Raw genomic sequence first — 21,728 nt, forward strand, 5'->3', positions numbered from 1 at the left:
TACAAGAAACTAGCGTGGGAATAAGTCCCTTAGTCATTATTCCTCTTCTTCCACCCCAATGAGCAAAGGGAAAAGATTGTTGAACCAGTTTGATGGAGATCCTAAGGGTCAAAGAATCCCATTGTCTAAAGTAAAGATATTGAAGTAGCCTGATTCAGAACCTTATTGAATTCTGTAAGTGCATGAAGATTCAGATTTCTTCTCCTGATTATTTAAGGTCAAATCCTAGTGAGCTAGATAGATTAATTGAGTATGTAAGAGGTTCCGCTCCTCAAAACGTGGCCCATTAGGTGAATTCCATGTTACCCCTTGAACCTCATATTGAAGTTGAAATACCTCCCCTAGTTCAAGATGCGTCTATACATGCTGAAACTTCCAAGAACTCTCTTGTAACTGAAAAAATGAAATCCATTTTACGTCTCCTTGTTTGTCCACAGTCATAAATTGAGCAATTGTATAATAGACTCTGGAGCCTCCAGTAAAATCATCCCATCTTTTGTCTCTAAAGCTTTGGATTTGCCCATGACAAAGACTTTTGGCAAATGCTACTCCATGGATTCGAAACAAGTTCCTTCGATTGGACAAATCAAAGATGCCCACATCTCTCTACCTGAGTTCTGTGATAAGAGAGTTAAGTTGACCATCCTAGTAGTAGACATCCCAGCTAGCTACGAAATGTTGTTGAGTAGGACATTTTGTAAGGATTTAGGAGGAGAGATTAAACCAGATTGGTCCCAAGCTACCATACGAATTGGTAAGAAGAAAGTTGTCCTGCTCCTTGAGACTAAGTCAAAATATACAGTCTTTCCTTCTAAAGACCCCAGATCTCATATCTTGTATAATGAAATTGACTTCGCTACTTATGTGATCTTGCCTGAAGAAGATGTAGCAAGTGCAGGTGTAGTGAAAGAAGGTATATGGGAGCTCAAATTCGATGGTAGTTGTTATTCAACAAGGTTAGGAGCTAGAGTTGTATTGATATCACCCTCAGGAAGGATAATTCCCAGTGCTTTCAAATTGGCATTTGAAAATACAAATAATACTGTCGAATATGAAGCCTTGTTATTGGGAATTGAAGATGCTAAAAGTAGGGGTGGAACTTTTGAAGGTTCGTGGGGATGCATAAATGGTGGTCAAGCAAGTGAGATGTTTTTGCTGTTAAAAATAATAGACTGAAGCACTACAAAAATAGAGTCTGGGATGAGTTGGAAGGATTTGATGCCTTCTCCACTAAAGCAGTGCCTAGAGTATTCAATGCTAGAGTTGATGCATTAGCAGAATCAACATCTTTGATGATACAACACCCCAATTTTCAAGACGACCTCTATACTATAGAATTGGTTCATCGCCCTAGTGTGCCTAATAATGCCAATTCTTGGCAAGTATTTAACGATGATGCTCATATCAACACCTTCCTACAAGGAATTAAATAGTTTAGTGGCCTCTTCTTTGAAGGTTTAAGTTTCAAATGTCGAGATTGCCCTGAATCCATGAATACATCTAACGACGGAGTCATCCAACTAAAAGGCAATCAAATTCCCAAAAGGCTAGTGGCGTTGGAACCATTCTTTGATAGGAGAGATCATTATTTGGGAAAGACCGTAAAGAAAGATGAGAACCAGTTAGGCAGATGCGAAAAGGTGAACGTAGGCATGGAGGAAAATACCAAATTCGTGAACCTAGGCACCTGTTGTAGTGAGATCGAGAAGATGAGGTTCACTAAGCTGCTAAAAGAATTTGGTGATATGTTCGCCTGGTCATATGAAGATTTGAAAGATTTTAGGCAGGGCCAGTTCAAGCACCAAATTCCACTAAAACTAGTAGCAACCCTGCTCAAGCAGAAGTTGAGGAACTATAATCCTAAGGTAGCAGATGCCATCTTCAAAGAAGTAAACAAGATGCTGAAAGCACACTTCATATAACACATACATCACTCTACATGGATAGCCAATATAGTGCCAGTCTGCAAAAAGAGCAGCAAGATCAGAATTTGTGTAGACATCAAGAACTTGAGCCAGGCAAGCTTGAAAGTTAACTTTGCATTACCAAATATGGCCCACATCTTACAGACCGTCACTGGCTCTGAAATGATGTCCATGCTTGATGGATTCTCAGGGTACAATCGTATTAGTGTGGCTGCAAAGGACCAACACAAGATGACCTTTACCACTCCCTGGGACACTTTCGCTTATAGTTGCATGCCCTTTAGGTTAATAAATGTGGGCACAACTTTTCAAAGGGCAATTAACTCATCTTTTTCACATCTCTTGGATAAGGTGATTGTGATTTACTTGGATGATATGACTATCTTTTCTAGAAGAAGGAAGAAACACCTTCGTGACATGAGAAGGGTCCTTCAGAGATCTAGGGAACACGTAAGTTCTTTGAATTCGAAGAAGTTTATGTTTTGTGACACCGAAGGTTAAGCTGTTAGGACACGAGTGTCAAAAGATGACATTAAAATTTATCTTGAACGGGTCTGGGCAATCTAGCAGCTATGCTTGCCCTTGAATAGGAATGGGGTGCGCTCTTTCTTTGGTCAAATCAACTTTCTAAGAAGGCCAAATTTTGCAGAAACTACCAGGCTAACAACTAATCTGCTTAGTGAGAAGCTGAATTTTAAATGGGATGAAAGAGCCTCTAAAGTCTTTGAAGAAGTAAAAAATGCTATTGCGCAGGCCCCAGTCTTGGCACATCCAGACTATAAAAGGATTTTATAATCTATTGTTATGCCAGTGAGCATGCCATGTCAGTCATCTCGTTGTAGAAGAATGGTGAAGGTGAGGAAGTTCCTATCTCTTTCATGAATATTCACAAAGAAACAGGCATTTTCTGTGGTAAAGGCAGTAAAACAATTTCGCTATTATATTCTGCACTCCCGTTCAACGATATTTGTCCCCAATGCCACGATCAAGAGCATCCTCACTCAACAAGAGGTGGCTATGAACAATATAACGACTTGGGTGGCACAGGTTCAAGAGTTTGATCTAGAAATCAAGCCTACCAAACTTGTGAGGGGATAGGGTTTATCCAAATTAATGGTGTAGAAGCAAGAGTCTGTTGTAAGAGATGAACTACTAAAATTGTTCGTGAGGTTGAAGGATACATGGTTCTCAGATATTGCATACTACCTCACCTACGACGAGTGTCCCGAGCATCTCACTGGTAAGGAGAAAAGAACCCTAAGGTTGAAGTTTGCTAAATATGTGATCGTTGATGATGTCTTGTATAAGAAGGGATTAGATGACATGATCCTACGTTGTGTTGATAGTGACCGACAGAAGTTGTTACAAGCATGTGGAGGGTGTTATTCATCATAGTCATAGCCCTCAAGATCTTGAGAAACGGATATTATTGGCCTGCGATGTTCAAAGATACATAGAAGTGGGTAGGTTAGTGTCATAAGTGTAAGTTGTTTTCATGTAAGCTCCAGTTAGTAGCATTGTCTTTAAGACTTGTAGTCGTTGAAGAGCCTTTTAAACAATGGGTATGGATTTTAAAGGACCTCTAAATCCTTCTTCAAGTGTCGGGCACACTCATATTTTGCCAATAACAAGCTATTTTACCAAATGGGTTGAAGCTGTTCCAGTGAAAAAGACTACATTTGAAGTAGTGTGAAACTTTCTGAAAGAAAACATTTTGGTTTGGTTCGGAGTACCAACCATAGTAGTAGTTGATAATGCTCATAACGTTTCCTCTAGTGAATTGCAACTTTTTTGTTATGACAATGGTATCCCACTTTTACACCCTTCAGACTATTTCCTCAAGGGAATGGTCAGGTAGAGTCTACTAATAAAAATCTCATCGCTATTATGAAGAAATTGGTCAATGAAAATGCTAGAGATTGGCACAAGAAGCTATTTGAAGCTTTATGGGCTGACAGAACATCTTCGAAGAGAGCTATAGGAATGACCCCTTTTGAGCTAGTATATGGAGTAGAGGCTCAATTATCATTGCCCCTTGAACTAGCTATGGCTAAACTAGAAGGTAATAGAAGATGAGACATTTCAAAGTGGTCTTGAAAAAATAATCTTTTATCTTACAAAGATTGAAGAAGATAGGGAGAACATAGTAGATCACGTCACAAGCCACCAAGCACCAGTCAAGAAGATTTTTGATCGCAGAGCTAGATTGAGAAGGTTCATGGAAAATGATAAAGTACTTCTTTGGGACAGAGGAGAGAGCTCCAAAGAGCCCACGGAAAATTTGAATCACTTTGGAAAGGCTCTTTGGAGATCAGTCAGGTGCTTGGCCCAAACTCCTTCAAGCTGAAATATCAAGATGGAATAGAGATGCACTTGTCTTATAATTTGCAAAACTATCCAAGATGCCTTTTGTCTCAAAGAACTAAAATCTATGAATTTGCAACCATAGTCTTCCGACATGAGTTTGATAGCAAAAACTTCGCCAATTCCCATTTTGAACTTGACCCTTCATTTGCTCATGAATTCCATGTGGAAAACTATTGGGCAGACTGTGAAGGTGCTGTGGTCTTGGTATACAATTAAGCAAATTTTGGAGTGCAAGCTCCCAATGAAAGTCTCAGGAATTGAAGAAGCAGAGAATGAAGAGGTCTTGGACCCTATGTACATAGAACAAGTTGAAGTCCTTCCTATGCCCAGCTTGGACTGGGATAAGCTAGAGGAGGAAGATCTTCATGCGAGAATTGTTCCTATACTCGATAGAACTAGAGCTTGGCTCAAAATAAAAAAAGCGGCTGAGGCTAAAAGAAACAGAGCATCCCCCACAGATGACCTCAACTAGTTCTAGTTCAGTGATACCACCTCCTGATATTGATAAGGTTGCATCTTGCTCCCCTACAGGTGAATAGGTTTTAGAACAAGAAGTTGAACCCCATTCAAAGGAGCCAGTTCAAATTCAAATTCAGGTACCAAGAAGGATCACCCGCTCCTGGAGTTAGAAAGGGAAAAAGGATAAGGAAGTTGTAGTAATTTTGGATAAGGAGCCTAGTAAACCAAATACAGAATCCACTACCAAGAGTCTTGTGAAGGTGATAGACCGATGGATCAGAACAAGCAGGTTAGTGACGGAGTTAATGTTGTAAGTACAAATGCACTAGCTGTTGGAAACACGGTAGGATCTCCAAGCCCCCAAACCTAGGGTAATATTTCCACTCCCAATTGGTTCGACCTCTCAGTTAGTAAGAAGAGAAGCATAGTGCTTGTCACCCTTTTTGTACAAGATATGGTAGGCAAATAAGAAACCAAAAGTTGAAGCTATGCTAGATGTGGATGATAAAACAAGACATTGGATAGCTGACATCTACAAGCCCACCAGTGACAAAAACTAGGAAGAAGGCCAAGCACAAGACTTCATGGTGGAAAGGACTAATCTTGGAATGGCGACTAGGGCTGTTGACATGAAGATCTTCAATGCCAGTAACAAGAAAATTGAACATAGGATCTGGAGAAACAAGAAAGACAAAAGGGAAATGAAGAAGAACATATAGTTAATGGCAGAGTATATCCATGTTCTCCATATTCTTGGTGCATTAGCCGTCCCAAGTAGTGCTCGTGTAGTAGATGTTACTTCCCTTGCTAATCAAAAATTCATTGATCAATTTAAAAGGGATAGGTTAGTGGCCAGAGTCTTTAATGATTGGTGGATATTGTGATGGCCAATGGGATGAGTTACATCTCTGAATTCACCGAAACTAAAGCACAGACAGCTAAGATAGTAGCTGAATTGGAGTCTGAACTAAATGTGTGGGAAGCCGAGAAAATGAAGTGGGATGAGTACATCATCCGTATCATAGAGGTTCAGACTTACGATATTCTGCTAAGTTCTCAACAGATGTGCTCGATGCTGCTATGGATGCTAATTTCTTGTTCATTGTGAGAGCCAATCTAGAGTGGAGAAATATAACCATCAAACAGGGCCTAGAGGAAACATCAGAGTTACTGAGGGAGATGTAATTTCTCAAACAAACCCTGGACAATGACGTCAAATGTATTAATATTAGGATCATGGAAAATGAAGATAAAGCTGACTGGGGAACCCAAGAGGTATTGACATCCTTTCAGGAAAAAATGAAGATAATGAAAGAAATTTGAGAGATGACAGTGAAGGATTTCACTACCATTGCCCGCATAGACTCCATGATGATTTCATGTAGGGATCTTTAAAATAGAAGCACATGAAAAGAAGATGGACTGTGTTCACAAGATTGAGAGCATGTGGAAACTAAGGCTGGAGCAGATTGAAGTACCCCTACTAAAGGAGCTGGTTGAATTCACTACCGCTAATAAAAGGTGGAAAGATGCAGGTGATAGACTTCCTGAAAATTTGGAGCAGTAGGTGAATCCTGTTGTGACAACTGAAAGCTGATTAGATAGAATTTAGGGGTTACTTGTAATGGGCATCCTAGAAATCCCCAAGAACTAACCAATCACTGAAAACGACTTTAATGTCTTTGCATAGGTTTCAATCCACATAACATGAGCAAGAAGGAATTTATGCACATTGAAGATTGAACCGCTGCTGAAATAATATTAGTTCTCAAAATAATAAAATCAAATACATAGCATTGTATTCCAAAGGCCAAACCCCAAGGGAATGACGTCTAGAATGTTATAAGAGAGGATGAACGTCCTCTAATGCCAAGACCAAATCTCCAACTCACACCTCCAAGCTTTTATCAAATGCAATTTACAATCATCCGATGCTAAACAATGAGGCTCCCACCTCTATTTATACTTTCTCTACCCCCTTCTAGAAGGAAACCAAATATTAATTAATTGCAAGTGCTAGAAGCTTCCCCCTTCCAATAATTAATGCACTCTCTAGAAACTCCTCCCTTGCAATACAATAATTGAATGTGCTTCTAAAAAATTAAATTACTAGAGGTTTATCCCTTTCCAATAATTAATACACACTTTAGAAGCTTCTCCCTTGTAATTAATTAAATTAATTAAATATAGAGTCACCTTTTAATTTTTAATTTATTTAATGACTTTATAAGAAATTAATTTAATTTCCTCTTATGCTCCACTTAGCCTTTGGAGAACGTGAAGGCTAAGAACTCCACTTAGTTTCTAAAAGATGGGGACATTACATTACTCACCTTAGTAGGCTTCCTTTTAATTAGCTGATTTAAAGACTCTGTTTAAATATGTTAGTTTGTAACTCCCCGGGGAGTTAGTTCTTAAAACTGAATATTAAAGCCCTGCGTGGCTCTATAATCATAATCTTGAGAGGGTTGGCTCTCTGGATATTAAAACTTGGTTTTAACTATCTTTTTGTTTTGGTGATACTTAATATTTGATGCAACAATATATGGGATTGTGTGGTTTTATTTATTGAATCTTGGCTATTAAATCATACGGTTTATTGAAGCATAGTTGTTATTGTCGCGTGGGAGTGAATGTATGTGGAGCCAGTTCTTTATTTGCATTACATATTGAGCTTGAATCTGGAATAACAGAGTAGCCCTCATTTAATCTCGTTTGTTTAAGATTATTTTACAGTAATAATCAGTTGTGGCTAATCATTGTTGTGAAATTTGAATTGCTTTTTAATCTGCACATTCTTTTCATTATTATGAACAGAGTGTTTTGCCTTAGTACTTTCTGGTCAAAAGTAATTGTGAAAATCATTCTTTTAAAATAAGATTTAATCTGCAAGATCTTTCAAGTCAGGAAGCTGTACCTGTTAAATACAGGGAGTTCACTGTTAGAGGAAATCATTTGTTAGTGTGTGTTTTTCTCTTAAATTTGGGAATAGAGTCAAGAATCAGTTAATACTTCAAAGGGAAATACTGTTCACTAACAATACTAATCGTCAATTGTTAGTCAAACTCGAATGTCATGATATGTATTAAACTTTAAAAAATTAATGTCAAGCATAGGAACATCCAATGATTGAAGGATTTGAATATTAGTACTATGGTAAATCCTCAATATCCATTCATTACCAATAAATTTGCAGTTCCCGGCTATTGAATAGTTTATGAGTGACTCTGTCTAGAGTCTTGTTTGGGATATGTATTGTTGGGATTATCTTTGTCACCTGGAGGATGAGATTCTCAGTAAAAGTTTTTAACGTATATGCTAAACACGTAAAGCCTCAATATTAGGCAGAGCATCTTGCTTCTGAGCATTATAATGTCTTTACTTTCATGGAGAAGCAATCCATTCTCATGGAAGGAGGTTTTTTTTTATTAGGGTGTTTTCAATCCTCTGATTTATCCTTAGCAAATGGTAGAAAGCCCTCAAATTCTCCCTGGGTTCTCTTGTGTCCATCAGAGTCAGACCCACTGTCTGTGATTGAAACCCTGTCCAGACGCACAGTGGGTAACACCCAAACCTCAAACTGGGTTTGAATTGGACTGGGACCTAGGGTCACTGAGAAGTGAATTGGTAGCTCAGGTTAAAAGTGATCAAATTGGTAGCCAGAAGTTCTTCATTTATAGAAAGTGCCATATAGGCCTTATTTTCAATGGACTTTGTAATTGAAAGCACCTTGGTGTCATAAGGTGTAAGAGAAGAACTTGTCTATTGTTGACAATTATTCACATGATTAGTATTGATTTGGACATACCTGCACACTCTAGTTGTCATCCAATGAAGGCCCAAGTCCCATAGCTATCATACACATATTCATGGAATATCTCTCTTAACCATCTAAACAAATGCAGTAATTTAGTCAGACACCCAAGTTTCTATGCCAAATTTTATCATTTTATAAGAATGTTGATGGGCTGGTTGCAGCTAAATTCCTAGCAGTGTTGTAGAATATACAAATTAGTAATTAAGGTAAAGGGTTAATAGTAGCAGAGAATTCATTCTTATCATTCTGCCTTCCCACTTGAAAGGATTTGGGAAAAGGATAATGTTAATGTCATAAAAGATGACAAGATGGTAGTACCAAGAGATTCAATGGCTCATTGAAGATGCTGAACAAAAGAAGGAATTCATCCTCCTGTAAATTTGCTTGAGTAATTTGATAACAAGATGCAGCAAATAGTAGCAGTTGGTTGCCTTGCAGAGCTTGGCATTTAAAAACTGAGCCAAATAAAAACCAGACAGTGTAATGCATTGCACTTCACACTATTATTCTCTTGTGCATACGGCTGGACTTGAATCATGCAGATTGTCCTATGACCAGAAAGTAATGCCAACTAGCAGTTGACTTGTTTCCAACAGGTTATCTAAGTCTAGGGTCCCTTAACTACAGGTACCTTTAGCATAAATTAAAAATGAAAAGTAATTTCTGATAAATCTGGAAAAGGATCACAATATTAAATGTAATTTATATTATTTGCTTCAGTTAGTTACGCTGGTTAGATGGTAAAGACTAAGGAGGACCTTAGTTTTCTAATGTATACTGCTTGGTGTATTTTATTTATCTGAGTTTAAGATTGTTTCATATCTATTTTATGCCTTGTATTTGTTGGTTTACACATCAGAAAGATTCATGCCTGTTATTATTTATATGTTTATAATTATATTACAAGGTTGCTATTTGTAAATTTCCATACATGATAAAGGCTTCATGTCTGAAGTGCACTGGACATTTTGGTTTTGTTTTTCCCTTATTAGTTGTCTTCACTGAAGAATTGATTGCTGTTTCTCAAATCCACCCATATATTTTACAGTTTTGAATTTGCGTCTTTGAGCATTGCTAAGCCAAATTTTCTTGTTTACTTACTGGCATGCTTTTTTGCAATCCAAACACCTGAAATTTGTTTTAAAATTAGTCCATTTTGTTTGTTAATAAATTTGAATTTTAAAATGTTGAGTTCGTCCCCTCCCCTGCTTTCCAAACTAATGTAATGTTTTGTTACACAGTATTGGAGTGCTATTCAACTCTGTTGTGTAGCATGAAATAAATGCATGTTAGGGCCAAAAAATTAAGGTAATGTTTTGTTATACAGAATATTGGAGTGGTATTGAACTTTAGTGTTGATATCAAATAAAGGCACTAGAGGACCAAAAACTTAAGGTACTATTCACACTGAATGCTTTCAAAATCCGTTTTGCTTTTCTGAACAATAACATTTTATTCCGTTTTGTCTGATAATATTAAGTTAGAATGATGTACTTCCTTTAGTTACAACTTACACTATAACAAAATAATTTCTGTTACAATGTTTCCATTCTCATCTCTCATGCATCAAATATATGACATTAGGACACATCACGACATCATTTAACTCCTGTACATTCCTAAGTTTATATTTGTCTGTACTTAAAACATTCTTTTTCTGATTGTTTGCAGTACACAACTCCATTTATAGCAGTTTCCTTCAATGGTTGTATTCAAGCATAGATACATGGTATTTGAGATATTTGTGAATCCCAATAGAGAAGGCAAAGGAGAGGATGAGGTTACACTTAGTGAACATGGAATCACTTTAGCCATCAAGCAGAGCTTGGAAATTAATTTTGGGGAACATGGACTAGCAGCCTCACTTAATCGCCTGCAAGGTATAGTGAAAATCCTTTTGCAAGTAATGGTTTTTTTTTTCCATGGCAAGGTGCAAAATATCTTCTTTAGGGTTCCAGAAGGTACTAAAATAGTTGGAAAGTCTTTTCATTCCCTGAAATATGAAATAAAAGTATATTTTTAAAAATATTTTTGTTGACTTGTAAGTTTTCACAAATATAGTAGATTTAGAAGGTGTTGAAAAAAACAAACAAATTGGTAAATACTGAGAAGGGGGCTGAATCAGTATTTTAAATACTTTGACATATATAAAGCATGTAACCATCAAGAAGACACAATGGATATCTCGTGGAGAACCCTTTCAGGTAAAAAAGCATGGCACAAGAAAGCTATTATAACAAAAAATGGGCTCCAACCTAATGGGCACCAACCCAGTTACATACAAGAGCCCCAACCAAACCTGTATGGACATGGATACAGATACAAATACAGATAAGGTATTGGATATAGATACAGCCATTTTTAAAGGCTTCAATTTGGACATGTTTGGATACGACAGTAATAAAAAAACATACACATATTTGACACAATATTCTAAATTATTAGAGGAGTTTTTCATTCCTTCAAAAGCAATAAAGACACATAAATGCTACATAGTAACATAACTAATAATTAGTTAATTGCAATTTGCAAATATAGTAGAGTTGCACTGGAAGATTTACATAACCTAAAAGACTGAGTCATTGAAATAGAAAAACATTTCATTTGTCTTTCTTTTTAAAAATCGCATAAATGGAGTTTTTACGCCAAATTTAAAAATAAATAGATCACATGTTATTAGGTATTGTTGAAAAATCAAGGATTTTTGGGCACACATGGGTATAGTTTTCAATGTGTATCAAGGCCGTATTGGATATGTATCTAGATCAGGTATGGGGATATGTGAAATATCCCAAACTGGATATTTACTTGATTTTTCCTCAAAATATATTCAGAACTAAACATATGCAGATGTATTACAAAATGCAATAGAAACCAGCAGAAACTCCACAGATATTAAATCATTTTTTCTCAAAATGATACTCAGAATGCAAGCATATAAAAATGCATTACAGACCCACAATATAAAACCAGAAAACTCACATAAAATTCCTCAAACATGTTACTGCATTATACAATAGCAATACAATAACCAGCATTTAGAAGCCAATCTTAAACACAGAGTTTACAGTCAAATTGGAACACTAAGATAAGAACTTGTAAGCGCATACGAGACATCTGAAGTGACATCTCCACGGATAATGGTTTTGCGTCCATTGTTTGCCGGCACGAGGGGCTACGTCCTCACACTGGCTGAAAGCTGAAGCTTTTTGAATGCTCTCGTAAGCAAGAAACTGAAATCTGAATAATAAATCAAGCATGCAAAATGAAGGAGTCTCTTCTCCTTTTATTCTCATAGCTGTGACTCTTCAACTTCCCTGTTATTTAACACAAATATTAACCCTGTCAGGTACGACACCATCTGTTTCAGTGCATCACTATCACAAAAAGGACTGTAAAATACAAATCACCTAATTTTTAACTCACGGTAGATATCAGAGTGTACATTATACATATCAAACTACAATTATCTTTTCATGAAACGAAAATCATTTCAGGATTGAGTTGTGTCTTTTTTGTGGATGCTTTGGCTGCAGTTCAATATTTCAATCCAATTACAAAGTTGTGCGTTGTCAGATGTTTGCGAAGGGAGCACCAGAAAGTTTGGTGTGCAATTACTTTAATTACAAGTATTGGGTGCTGCTCTGCTTTCTTTAATCTGCTGGACTTGAATGGTATGTACAATTATTTTTATTTTTCATCTTTCTTTTGGTCGATGCAAGTAGGGTAACAACGTGAATTGGAGCTTAAAATCCACCATTAATTGATAAAGAAAGTTTGTAATGGTTATTTACTGCTAGTTGTTGTGAACGAAGAAATATTTTAACATTGCTACATTTTAGATATTGAAATGTAGTGTCACTTTTATAGATAACTTGGACTAAATTCAGTTTCCAACAAAACTCCTAGTCTTTGTTAATGCTTGTAACAACCTGATTATTAATTCATAATAAAATCATTGTATTATAGTTCACAATCTTCTTTATGTAACTTAGTAGATTTTGTTTCAGTTATTTAATAAAAGTGCAATGGAATTTGTTTAAATGTTCCTACCAATATTAGCAGCTCTCAATGTGATATTGTCTATGTTTGAACTTAAGCAGATCTGATCAAAGATGGATATGTTGTAATATCCCACTGGATTATTTTTCCCAGTTTCTTTGCGAATAATTTTCAGATATATAACGGAGAAGTTATGCAATAAAATCGAGCAAATAACCAACAAATACTCATATGAAATCCTCAGATTTTGTAATTGAAATATACAATCGGCAATATAATATGTTAAAAGCCCAATCTTGAATACAGTGCTAACAGTGAGATTGGAATGAACTCTGATGTGAATTCACCACAACTGATGTTGAATCAGTTGTGCATCTGATTCACCACGAGAAGCTAAAGGATTCCATCCCTAGGTTCCAAATATTGAAGGCAACTAGCTTCCACTTTCTCAAGAGAAATCTGAAACAATACCCAAATCCAAGGTTGTTGGAATGAATGAAGTCTTCATCTTTTAATGCCCCAAACAGTGGCGCTTCAGCTTCCCATCCATGTCTCCCCATCTTCTTGCCAAATTTTTCTCTTATTACCCCTCTTTATAATATTAAATTGACTTAAGTAATTCTGCAGTAAGTCCCCCATTAATCAGTTTTAATACAAATTTTGGTTGGCCTATTAATTCTTTAATGTCTCAGGAAGGAAGTTACAATCCTTCCTCGAAGTTTCTTTCCCTCAAGCAATCATAAGTCCATGAACCAATACCAGGGTCCCATATTCATCTGCAAGCCACTCTATGGCTCATACTGGTAACTATGTAACCAGGGTGTGTCATGCTACAAAACCAAAAATCAGGGTGCAAATCAGCCAACAGTGAGATCCCTGGATCCCAAGTCAACCTGTAAGACACTGTTGCTTCTGCCTACTACACTACCTAGAACCAAAGTGCTCCATGTCTCAATAGTTAAGTAACCCAACACAATCCACAAACTGCAAGGCACTCATTCTGTCAGCTCCTGGATCCCATACCAACCTTTCTACTCAATCCTGGGAGTAAGAAAATATGTCCATCAATTTATTACGTTCATATATCAACCCACTATACAAGTAGATCATCATAAGGTTGTGAAAGACAACTCCAGTGTGCACTAGAATCAACTCCCAAAAGTCGCTTACGTAATCTTGCTCAGCTATATAAATGACAATAATGTTGTCACTGTGCCCCTGTATTGAAAGGGTAATCATATGATATCGTATGCTTCTCACATTGAGATCTCTCTACACATCTGCCTGCAACTCACTAAACCCTGTAGGCCAAGCCATATCTGAAAATTTACTAATAGACAAAGTAACGTGAATCGGAATAGGATCGGAATCGGCAAGGCCGAATGGAATCTTGAATCGGCGATGAATCGACAAATTTGAAAAAACCCTTTAAATTTAAAGATTTTAACAATTTAAAACTTATTTCATGCACCCTTTATTGAATATAACTTAAACACACTATAACATCATCAAATAGAAGTTAAAACTTAACATACATAAACATGGAAGTTTGGAACGTAAAATCCATCACATACGTAACTATGTTATCTAAAATGTAAATTGTAGGCTAGCTGAAGTAAATAGAAATCAAATGATCATAATGATTTAAATCATAGAATGTATGTAAGATGATCCATAAGACATCAAATCATAAATGTATGTAAGAATCTAAGATGAAGATCCATGAAAGTTTGAAACATGTCTATCAATGATTCAGTATCAATATCTGTAAACAAAATATAAAAACAAGGCTCCAACTCAAGCCTCAGGCTCATAGTCATCGTCATCCTCAAGCTCGGCTGCAGCTTCAGCCTCAGCCTCTGATTATCTAGTTTGCCTAGTAGCAAGGCGTCTAATGTAGGTCCTAGAGGATTGCCGAGCCATATCTCCTGCATGTAAGATGGGCTCACGAACGTCGCTAGGGCCTGTGTCTGTGCGTGCTCGTGTGCGTCTACCAATGCTTGAAGAATGTGCTCTAGCTGCCTCAGCCTCTATATCCACCTGGTCAACCCACGCATGGTCTTCTTCAGTGAAGATTGGATCCACAACCTCTGGGAGTCACTCTGATTTTGGATCAATCTCCTCCAAAATGATCAGAGAGGAGTCAGTGCCCAAAATTTGTCTGATCCTAAGACGGAGGTTGTAATGAACAAAGACAAGATCATTCAACCTCTGCACTGTCAACCTGTTTCTCCTCTTTGAGTGGATGTGCTCGAACATGGACCAACTACGCTCAAATCTAGAAGCGCTGCTTGGCTGACTTAGAATACGGATGGCATTTTTTTGAAGTTTTGGGGTTGTAGCCCCAAACATTTGCCACCATCTATCTGAAATAAGGGAAAATAAAAACAATTAGTCTCATTTACAAATTACAAGTTAACTCTAAAATTACATAATCAACTTTAAGTTTAGACTCTAGATTCATGAACATTGAATATATTATTTAATTTTTACCTGGCTGTATTGTTTCCCGAGCATCTATGGCCATCCTGTTAGAGAAAAGTGGCCCTTCTTTATTATTGAACTTATCGAGCTCAATAATTGCAGCACTGCTATCCTTATCAGTACTCAACCTCTGGATCACTGTATATTGTTTACCGTCTGGGTAAAATAAATCAATGCATACAGATAATGGAAACACAAACAGTAAAACTTCTTATTTTATTCGCATATGCCAAAGACATTACATTATGCTTGATAAGATAAGATGAATACAATGCTTCCCGAAGGGGGTATAAATACTTTCCGAAGAATCTTCTCGAAGGGTTTCATCGGCTACATGACAATTACCGAAGGGCCCATCGGCTACATAACAAAAACCTTCTTGAAAGGGTCCATCGGCTACATAACAAGAACCTTCCCGAAAGGGTCTGTCGGCTACATAACAAGAACTTTCCCGAAGGGACCCATCGGCTACTCAATATTTACCTACGACATATATAATTCGGTGAGAACCTCCTCGTCCGCCTTGAAGTCAGGACAGAAACGAAATGCCGGATTCAAAAAGTAAGCTGCTGCATTGATGGGCTTGTGGAGCTGATTTTGCCATCTCCTATCAATGATGTCCCAAATAGGGGCAGACTTCTCCTACACTCCTCCATACTGGGCTTTAATGGCCTCCTTGGCCCTATCCATGCCCTCATATATGTAGCCCATAGAGGGCTTCTCCCCATGAGCAATTCGTAGGAGAGATACAAGGGCCTCAGTGGCCTACATATAAAGTAAAACAAAAATTTGAGTCAAAACTTAAATATAGAATAATTCAATAATATAACCTAAGGTAAAACTAAATCATTAAGCAATTAGCATAGTAAACTGTAAAATATTAAATGTTAAATTGCAATAAATTTACCTTAAAGATTTCTCTAGCAGGTTTCCAAAAACCATCATCATCAAATATGCAATCCACCACATCTATCCCTGCAGTGGTCGCAGCATAGGAAGATGAAATCCACTCCCGCCCAACAAACATGCTCCTCAAATCATCCCTTGATGTCAACAAGGACTGCAAGGTGATGAAATTCGAGGCAAACCTCGTGATCCCTGGGTGAGCTAACTCTTTGTCTCCTATGTACTTCCTCATTGTGTTAAGGACAAATGAATGATTATAAATAAACTTGCATATGTTTTTTGCCCTTTCCATACATGACTTGACCCACTCAAGTTTGCCAATTTCCTTCAACATGAGGTCAATGCAGTGTGTCACACAAGGGGACCAAAATATGGTGGGGTGCCTCTTTATCAAAAGTTTACCTACAACAATTTTAAGTTAATTAGAATTAGAAATTCAAATTTCAAACATGTTAGAACTTAGGAAACTTAGAAATTCTAAGTTAGAATTAGAAAAAGTTCAAAATTCAAATAAATTTATTTTCAAAACTTGAAAAGTTAAAAGTTTACCTGCAGCAACATAACTTGCTGCATTATCCGTCACCACTTGCACCATATGTTGTTCCCCCACCTCTGCTATGACTTCCTCAATAACCTCACATAAGTATGTGGTGTATTTTGCATGAGCAAAAGCATCAATGGATTTGAGGAACATGGTATATCCTACAAGTAACAAAACAACGAATTATAATTAGCAATCAACAAATCAAAATTTGAAATAGTCAATCATGATTCAAAATTATGTATGTAGGAAAGTAGAATGATCAATCACCTTCACAGGATACAAGAAAATTGAGGAGTGTTCTTCCCCTCCTATCTGTCCAACCATCAGTCATGATGGTTCAACCCTTTTCAATCCACTCCTTTCGGTTGTCCTCAAGCTCATGCCTCAAATCCTCAACCATTTCATCCAGGAGGTATCCACTCAACTCAGCCTCAGCTGGGGCTTTAAACCCTGGACCACAAATAGCAACTGCATCTATCATGTTCTGCCAATAAGGAGCCCTATCACAAATAGATAATGATATTGATTAGAAATTTAGATGTCAAAAACTCAAATCATAAAACAAGTAGATATAATTAAAGTTTTACTTTTACTTTTAACTTTAACTTTAAAGAAAACAAAGAAAAAAGAATCAATTACCTGGCTGCAATAAATGGAATGTTGCAAAACTACCAAAATTTGCATATCTCTTTTCTGGCAGCATTATGAATCTCCTTGTTCAAACCCATGCCCTCAAGCGTGGGTTGGGAGCCAGGAGTAGTGCAGGGCACAAAGTAACTATCCATTTTGTTTTTCCGCACTCCAGGCCGCAATAGGTTGGTGTTGGACTCTATCTCAGTATAAGACCAACTACTACTAACACTCACATGAGCACTAGAACTAGGACGAAAAGGAGGCTTGGAAGAACCCTCTCCAACACAACCTACGGATGCAGAAGCTGATGTAGATGTAGATGTAGATGCGGTTGTGAATGCGGGAGCACGGGAGCCAATACCTCTTAACCCTTCAAGTTGCATTTTCCTATTCAACTTGTCTTGTTCAATTTTTTCTAATACCACTAAACAAGTGCGTTTTGCCGCAGCAGTTTGATGAGTGCAAACTGTGACATCATGGCCAGATATGCCAGCAATGTGGTATTTCAATCTATAGATACCTCAGGAATTTATTTTTTCTTTACAAAATATACATTTTGTTTGATATTTGGTTCTTCCAAGAACTTCTTCATTATATTGGAAATTGGAAAATGAAAGCAAAGGGCTGCCGCAATAAAAAAATTCATGTAAAATATCAAAGTTTGCAACTAATAAACAAAAGCTACAAAACAACAAACCCTAGTTTGCAATTTAGTAAAAATAAAAAAATTCAAGATTTGCAAATGAAAACTAAAAAAATAAAACAAAAAATGCATAATACACTAACATGCAAAAAAAAAAATCAGCATTTACCTTTTGCAAATGAGTTGAGGAGTGTTGATATTGACTCCTTAATGCTCCCAATGCAATTTATGGCCTCCCCAAATGGATTGCTGATCTCTTTGGTGCTCTTTCTTCTTGTCGGTTGGAAACCTATGGTTTTTCTTTTCTCTTCTTCTCTCACTTTTCCTCTCTTCTACTCATGCTTAACAATTAGAAGGCCCTTTAGGGTTATAACAAAGAGAATAGGTCAAAAAGAAAGTTAAAAAACAAGTGATTTTTTTAAAATTTACAACTTAACATTTTGCTGGCCGTGGCCGATTTACGACGACACCCAAAGGCGATTCATGCCATTTTTGGAGTGAATCGCTGATACATGTGATTTGGGTGATTCACCCGATGAAATTGCCAATCACGATTTCTGACACCGAAAAAATCGGCATGCATGAATTTGATCGCCGAATTGGTGATTCACGCAATTTCAGCGCGATTCTCGGAACTATGCTAATAGACCAAGCATGGCAGCCAGTAATAACTGTAGCACGGATGAAAAAAAAACCAGCCAATAGATTTACAACTGCGATATCATAAGGACTCAAACTCAACTGTCTAACTGGATTGTAGAAGCTTGTCTTTAGTAAAATTGTGTATCAGCCGATGGGTACCTTCGGGAAGGTTCTTTTTATGCAGCCGACGGGCCCTTCGGAAATGGTCATTTAGTTGACAGACCCCTTCGGGAAGGTTCTTCGGAAAGTATTTATACACCCTTTTGGGTCATTGTAAATCATCATAAGCACTAGGTAATGTCTTTGGCATATTTGAATAATACAAGGAGTTTTGCTGTTCTGATCTATTGTCTGTGTGCGTTATTTCATTTACCCCGTACGGTAAACATTTGGCGCCGTTGCCCCATGAACCTGGAAGGAGGGAGGAATGAAGATTAATGCCAAATCAGCTTAAGAAGGATCGAAATAAGATAAAGGGAAAAGATGGAATACGTACTACGCAAGAACAACAATGGCAACAATAATAATGGCAACAGGAGTTGAATTCAGTACAATGCGAATGGCCGACCCATAGTTCAATGCTGAGCATGTAATTTGTGGGACCACTTTTCCCGAGACTGTACAATGACAAACACATCGAAATTATTACGCAGATGGTGCGGACCCGGTGATCATGAAGATGGCAAGTGTCCAAAGTCAGGAGTAAATTTGATCACCATCGGGACAGACGAAGAGGAGGTTCTGGCCATCACATGGAAGCAAGGGAAAATGTACCTCGACCCGACGGAAGAAAAGAAGAGACTGAAGGAAGCGTGGGCAGAAATCCAGAAAGCAACATAGGCAGAGAAAGCACACTTGAAGGACACTACTGATACCTCCGCATGGAACTGGCAGAACAGAACATCGTACGACAAATAGTACAAATCGAGGTACCTGTCAAAATAAATGATCTGCTGCTCACTATGCCTCAACTTGGTACAACATTCACAAATATTGCTCCAACTACTAAGTTACTAGTAGAACAAGGAAGGGAGAAAGAAGGTGGCACAAGTGTAGAAGATCCAATGCTGCTAGCCCTCTCATCTGGACGGCATTTGGACATCTTCGAAATGGGAATTCTCGAAACTGTTTTGATGGACACGATTGTGGACGGAGGGTTCGGTGTCAATGTGTTACCGGAGGATACATGGAAGAGGTTAGGGCAGTCGACATTGTGGCCTCCTACATTCCGGTTGTTAATGGCGGACCAACACTTGATCAAACCGTTGGGAGTCCTGACGGCACAACTGGTGATGAGTGGAACAAAACCAATCCTGCTTGATTTTGTCGTGATCTCGCTAAAGAGGAAAGGATATGATGCCATTCTAGGCCGGGGGTGGCTAATTCAAGCCAAAGTTAAACACGACTGGAAGAAAAAACACTCTATCACTTGAAAGCAAAGGGTGGAAATACATCATTGATTTACACACCCAGATGTTCAAGCAAGAAGCTTTGTCATCAGATTTCGAAGAAGAGGATGAAGGGAGGTAGTGTATGGAACCAGATTAGGAGGGAGTCCTGCGGTTGGAAGGAGGATCAACGGATGACGACTTGGATTCGGTGAACGGTCTTTACCACTGACAAATGGAGGACTACGAGTTGTTTCAGAGCTGCAATGTACTGACAATTGAGGAAGGGCACAACAGAGATGAATTTCCAAGAGAACTCACTGAGATAAAGGAAGGGGATGCACTGCTAGATGTAACACCCACCCATGCATTCAATGAGGGGGAGTCGATCAAATACAACGAAGCCACATTGCAAATCATGAATTTGGGAGATGAGGCCGAACCAAGGAACATATTGGTGGGAGATAACTGGGACCTAGTACTGAGAGCAGCGGCATTCAAGATATTTTTGGAATACAAAGATGTATTCGAATGGACATACAAGGATTTGAAAGGAGGATCGCCGAAATTGTGTGCACCGCATCCCACTGGTCAAAGGGGTAGTACCCGTACGGAAGCGACCCTACCGAATGAATAAGAACTATGCGGCACGGGTGACAGAAGAGATCAACCGGATGCTAGAAGCCGGTATTATTTTCAAGGTGCAAACAAGTGAATGGGTGTCACCCATAGTAATTTCATTGAAGGACACCACCCAGATCCGGATATGCATTGACTTCAGATGCCTTAATGTAGTAACGATCAAGGACCCCTTCCTGATACCATTCATGGACAACATATTGGAGGAGGTAGCTGGGCATGAGATTTACTCATTCATGGATGGGTTTTCAGGATACAATCAAATTTCCATAGCTGAGAAGGACAAACTAAAGACGACATTTGTCGTAGAAGATGGGGTGTACACATACAACAGTATGCCATTCGGCTTGTGCAACGCTCTGGCTACATTCCAACGGATCATACTGCACATCTTTGACAAAATGTGCATCGGGAACTTCAAGGCGTTCCTAGATGATTGGTCGGTATTCAGTGTCGAGGACAAACATCTGGCAGCATTGGGCGAATGTATGGAGAGATGTTGATGAGTGCGACTAGCCTTGAATCCGAAGAAATGCAAATTCATGGTTCCGTAAGGAAGACTGCTTGGGCATATAGTCTGTAAAGAGGGCTTGAAGACAGATTCAGACAAGGTCAGAGTCATATTGGAAATGCAGCCGTCCACCAATGTAACGGAGGTAAAATCTTTCCTGAGACATAGGTTCTTACAAAAGGTTCATCAAAATTATTGCCAAGGTTTCATACTCGCTGGACAGGTTAACATGCAAAGGAGAATCATTCAGATGGGAGAAAGAACAAGATGAGGCATTTGAAGGGCTTAAGGTACGATTGGCTAGGCTCCCATCTTGGTGTATCCGGATTGGAACAAAGAGTTTCATGTTCATGTCGAGGTGTCCAACTATGCAATTGGAGCAACCTTGGCACAGACGGGGAGCCACGGGTTGGATCACCCGATATACTTTGCCAGCCGACTGTTATCAAAAGCTGAGGTAAACTACAGTACAACAGAACGAGAAGCATTGGGAATGGTCTATGCCATGCAGAAGTTTCGTCATTACTTGTTGGCGACGCCGTTCGTGTTTTATGTCAACCATCAGGCTCTGTTATATATGATCAATAAACCTGTCATTCAAGGAAGAATCAGTAGGTGGTTGCTTCCGTTGCAGGAGTTAACCTTCAAAATCATTGTACGGCCTGGGAAGAAACATGTTAGTGCAGACCATGCGTCGAGAATCAAAATAGGGGAACCGATGGATAGAGTGAACGACTTTCCTGATGCACAGTCGTTTCAGATTGCAGT

The 21,728-nt window shown here is 38.2% G+C and overlaps 1 protein-coding gene across 1 annotated transcript in view; it reads left to right on the forward strand.

The window, feature by feature from the left end:
- LOC149532439 (putative ribonuclease P/MRP protein subunit POP5) overlaps nucleotides 1-21,728 on the forward strand; it is a 76,871-nt gene that overhangs the window by 32,568 nt on the left and 22,575 nt on the right. The window contains exons 2-3 of the mRNA XM_089803960.1: nucleotides 10,240-10,448; nucleotides 12,105-12,242. Of these exons, the coding sequence (XP_089660086.1) occupies nucleotides 10,271-10,448; nucleotides 12,105-12,242 (316 nt within the window). The 5' untranslated portion in view covers nucleotides 10,240-10,270. The remainder of the gene's footprint in view (nucleotides 1-10,239; nucleotides 10,449-12,104; nucleotides 12,243-21,728) is intronic.

The sequence above is a fragment of the Cupressus sempervirens genome, chromosome 10, assembly GCF_028749045.1.
Source record: "Cupressus sempervirens isolate cs-2001-9-10 chromosome 10, ASM2874904v1, whole genome shotgun sequence".
NCBI lineage: Eukaryota > Viridiplantae > Streptophyta > Pinopsida > Cupressales > Cupressaceae > Cupressus > Cupressus sempervirens.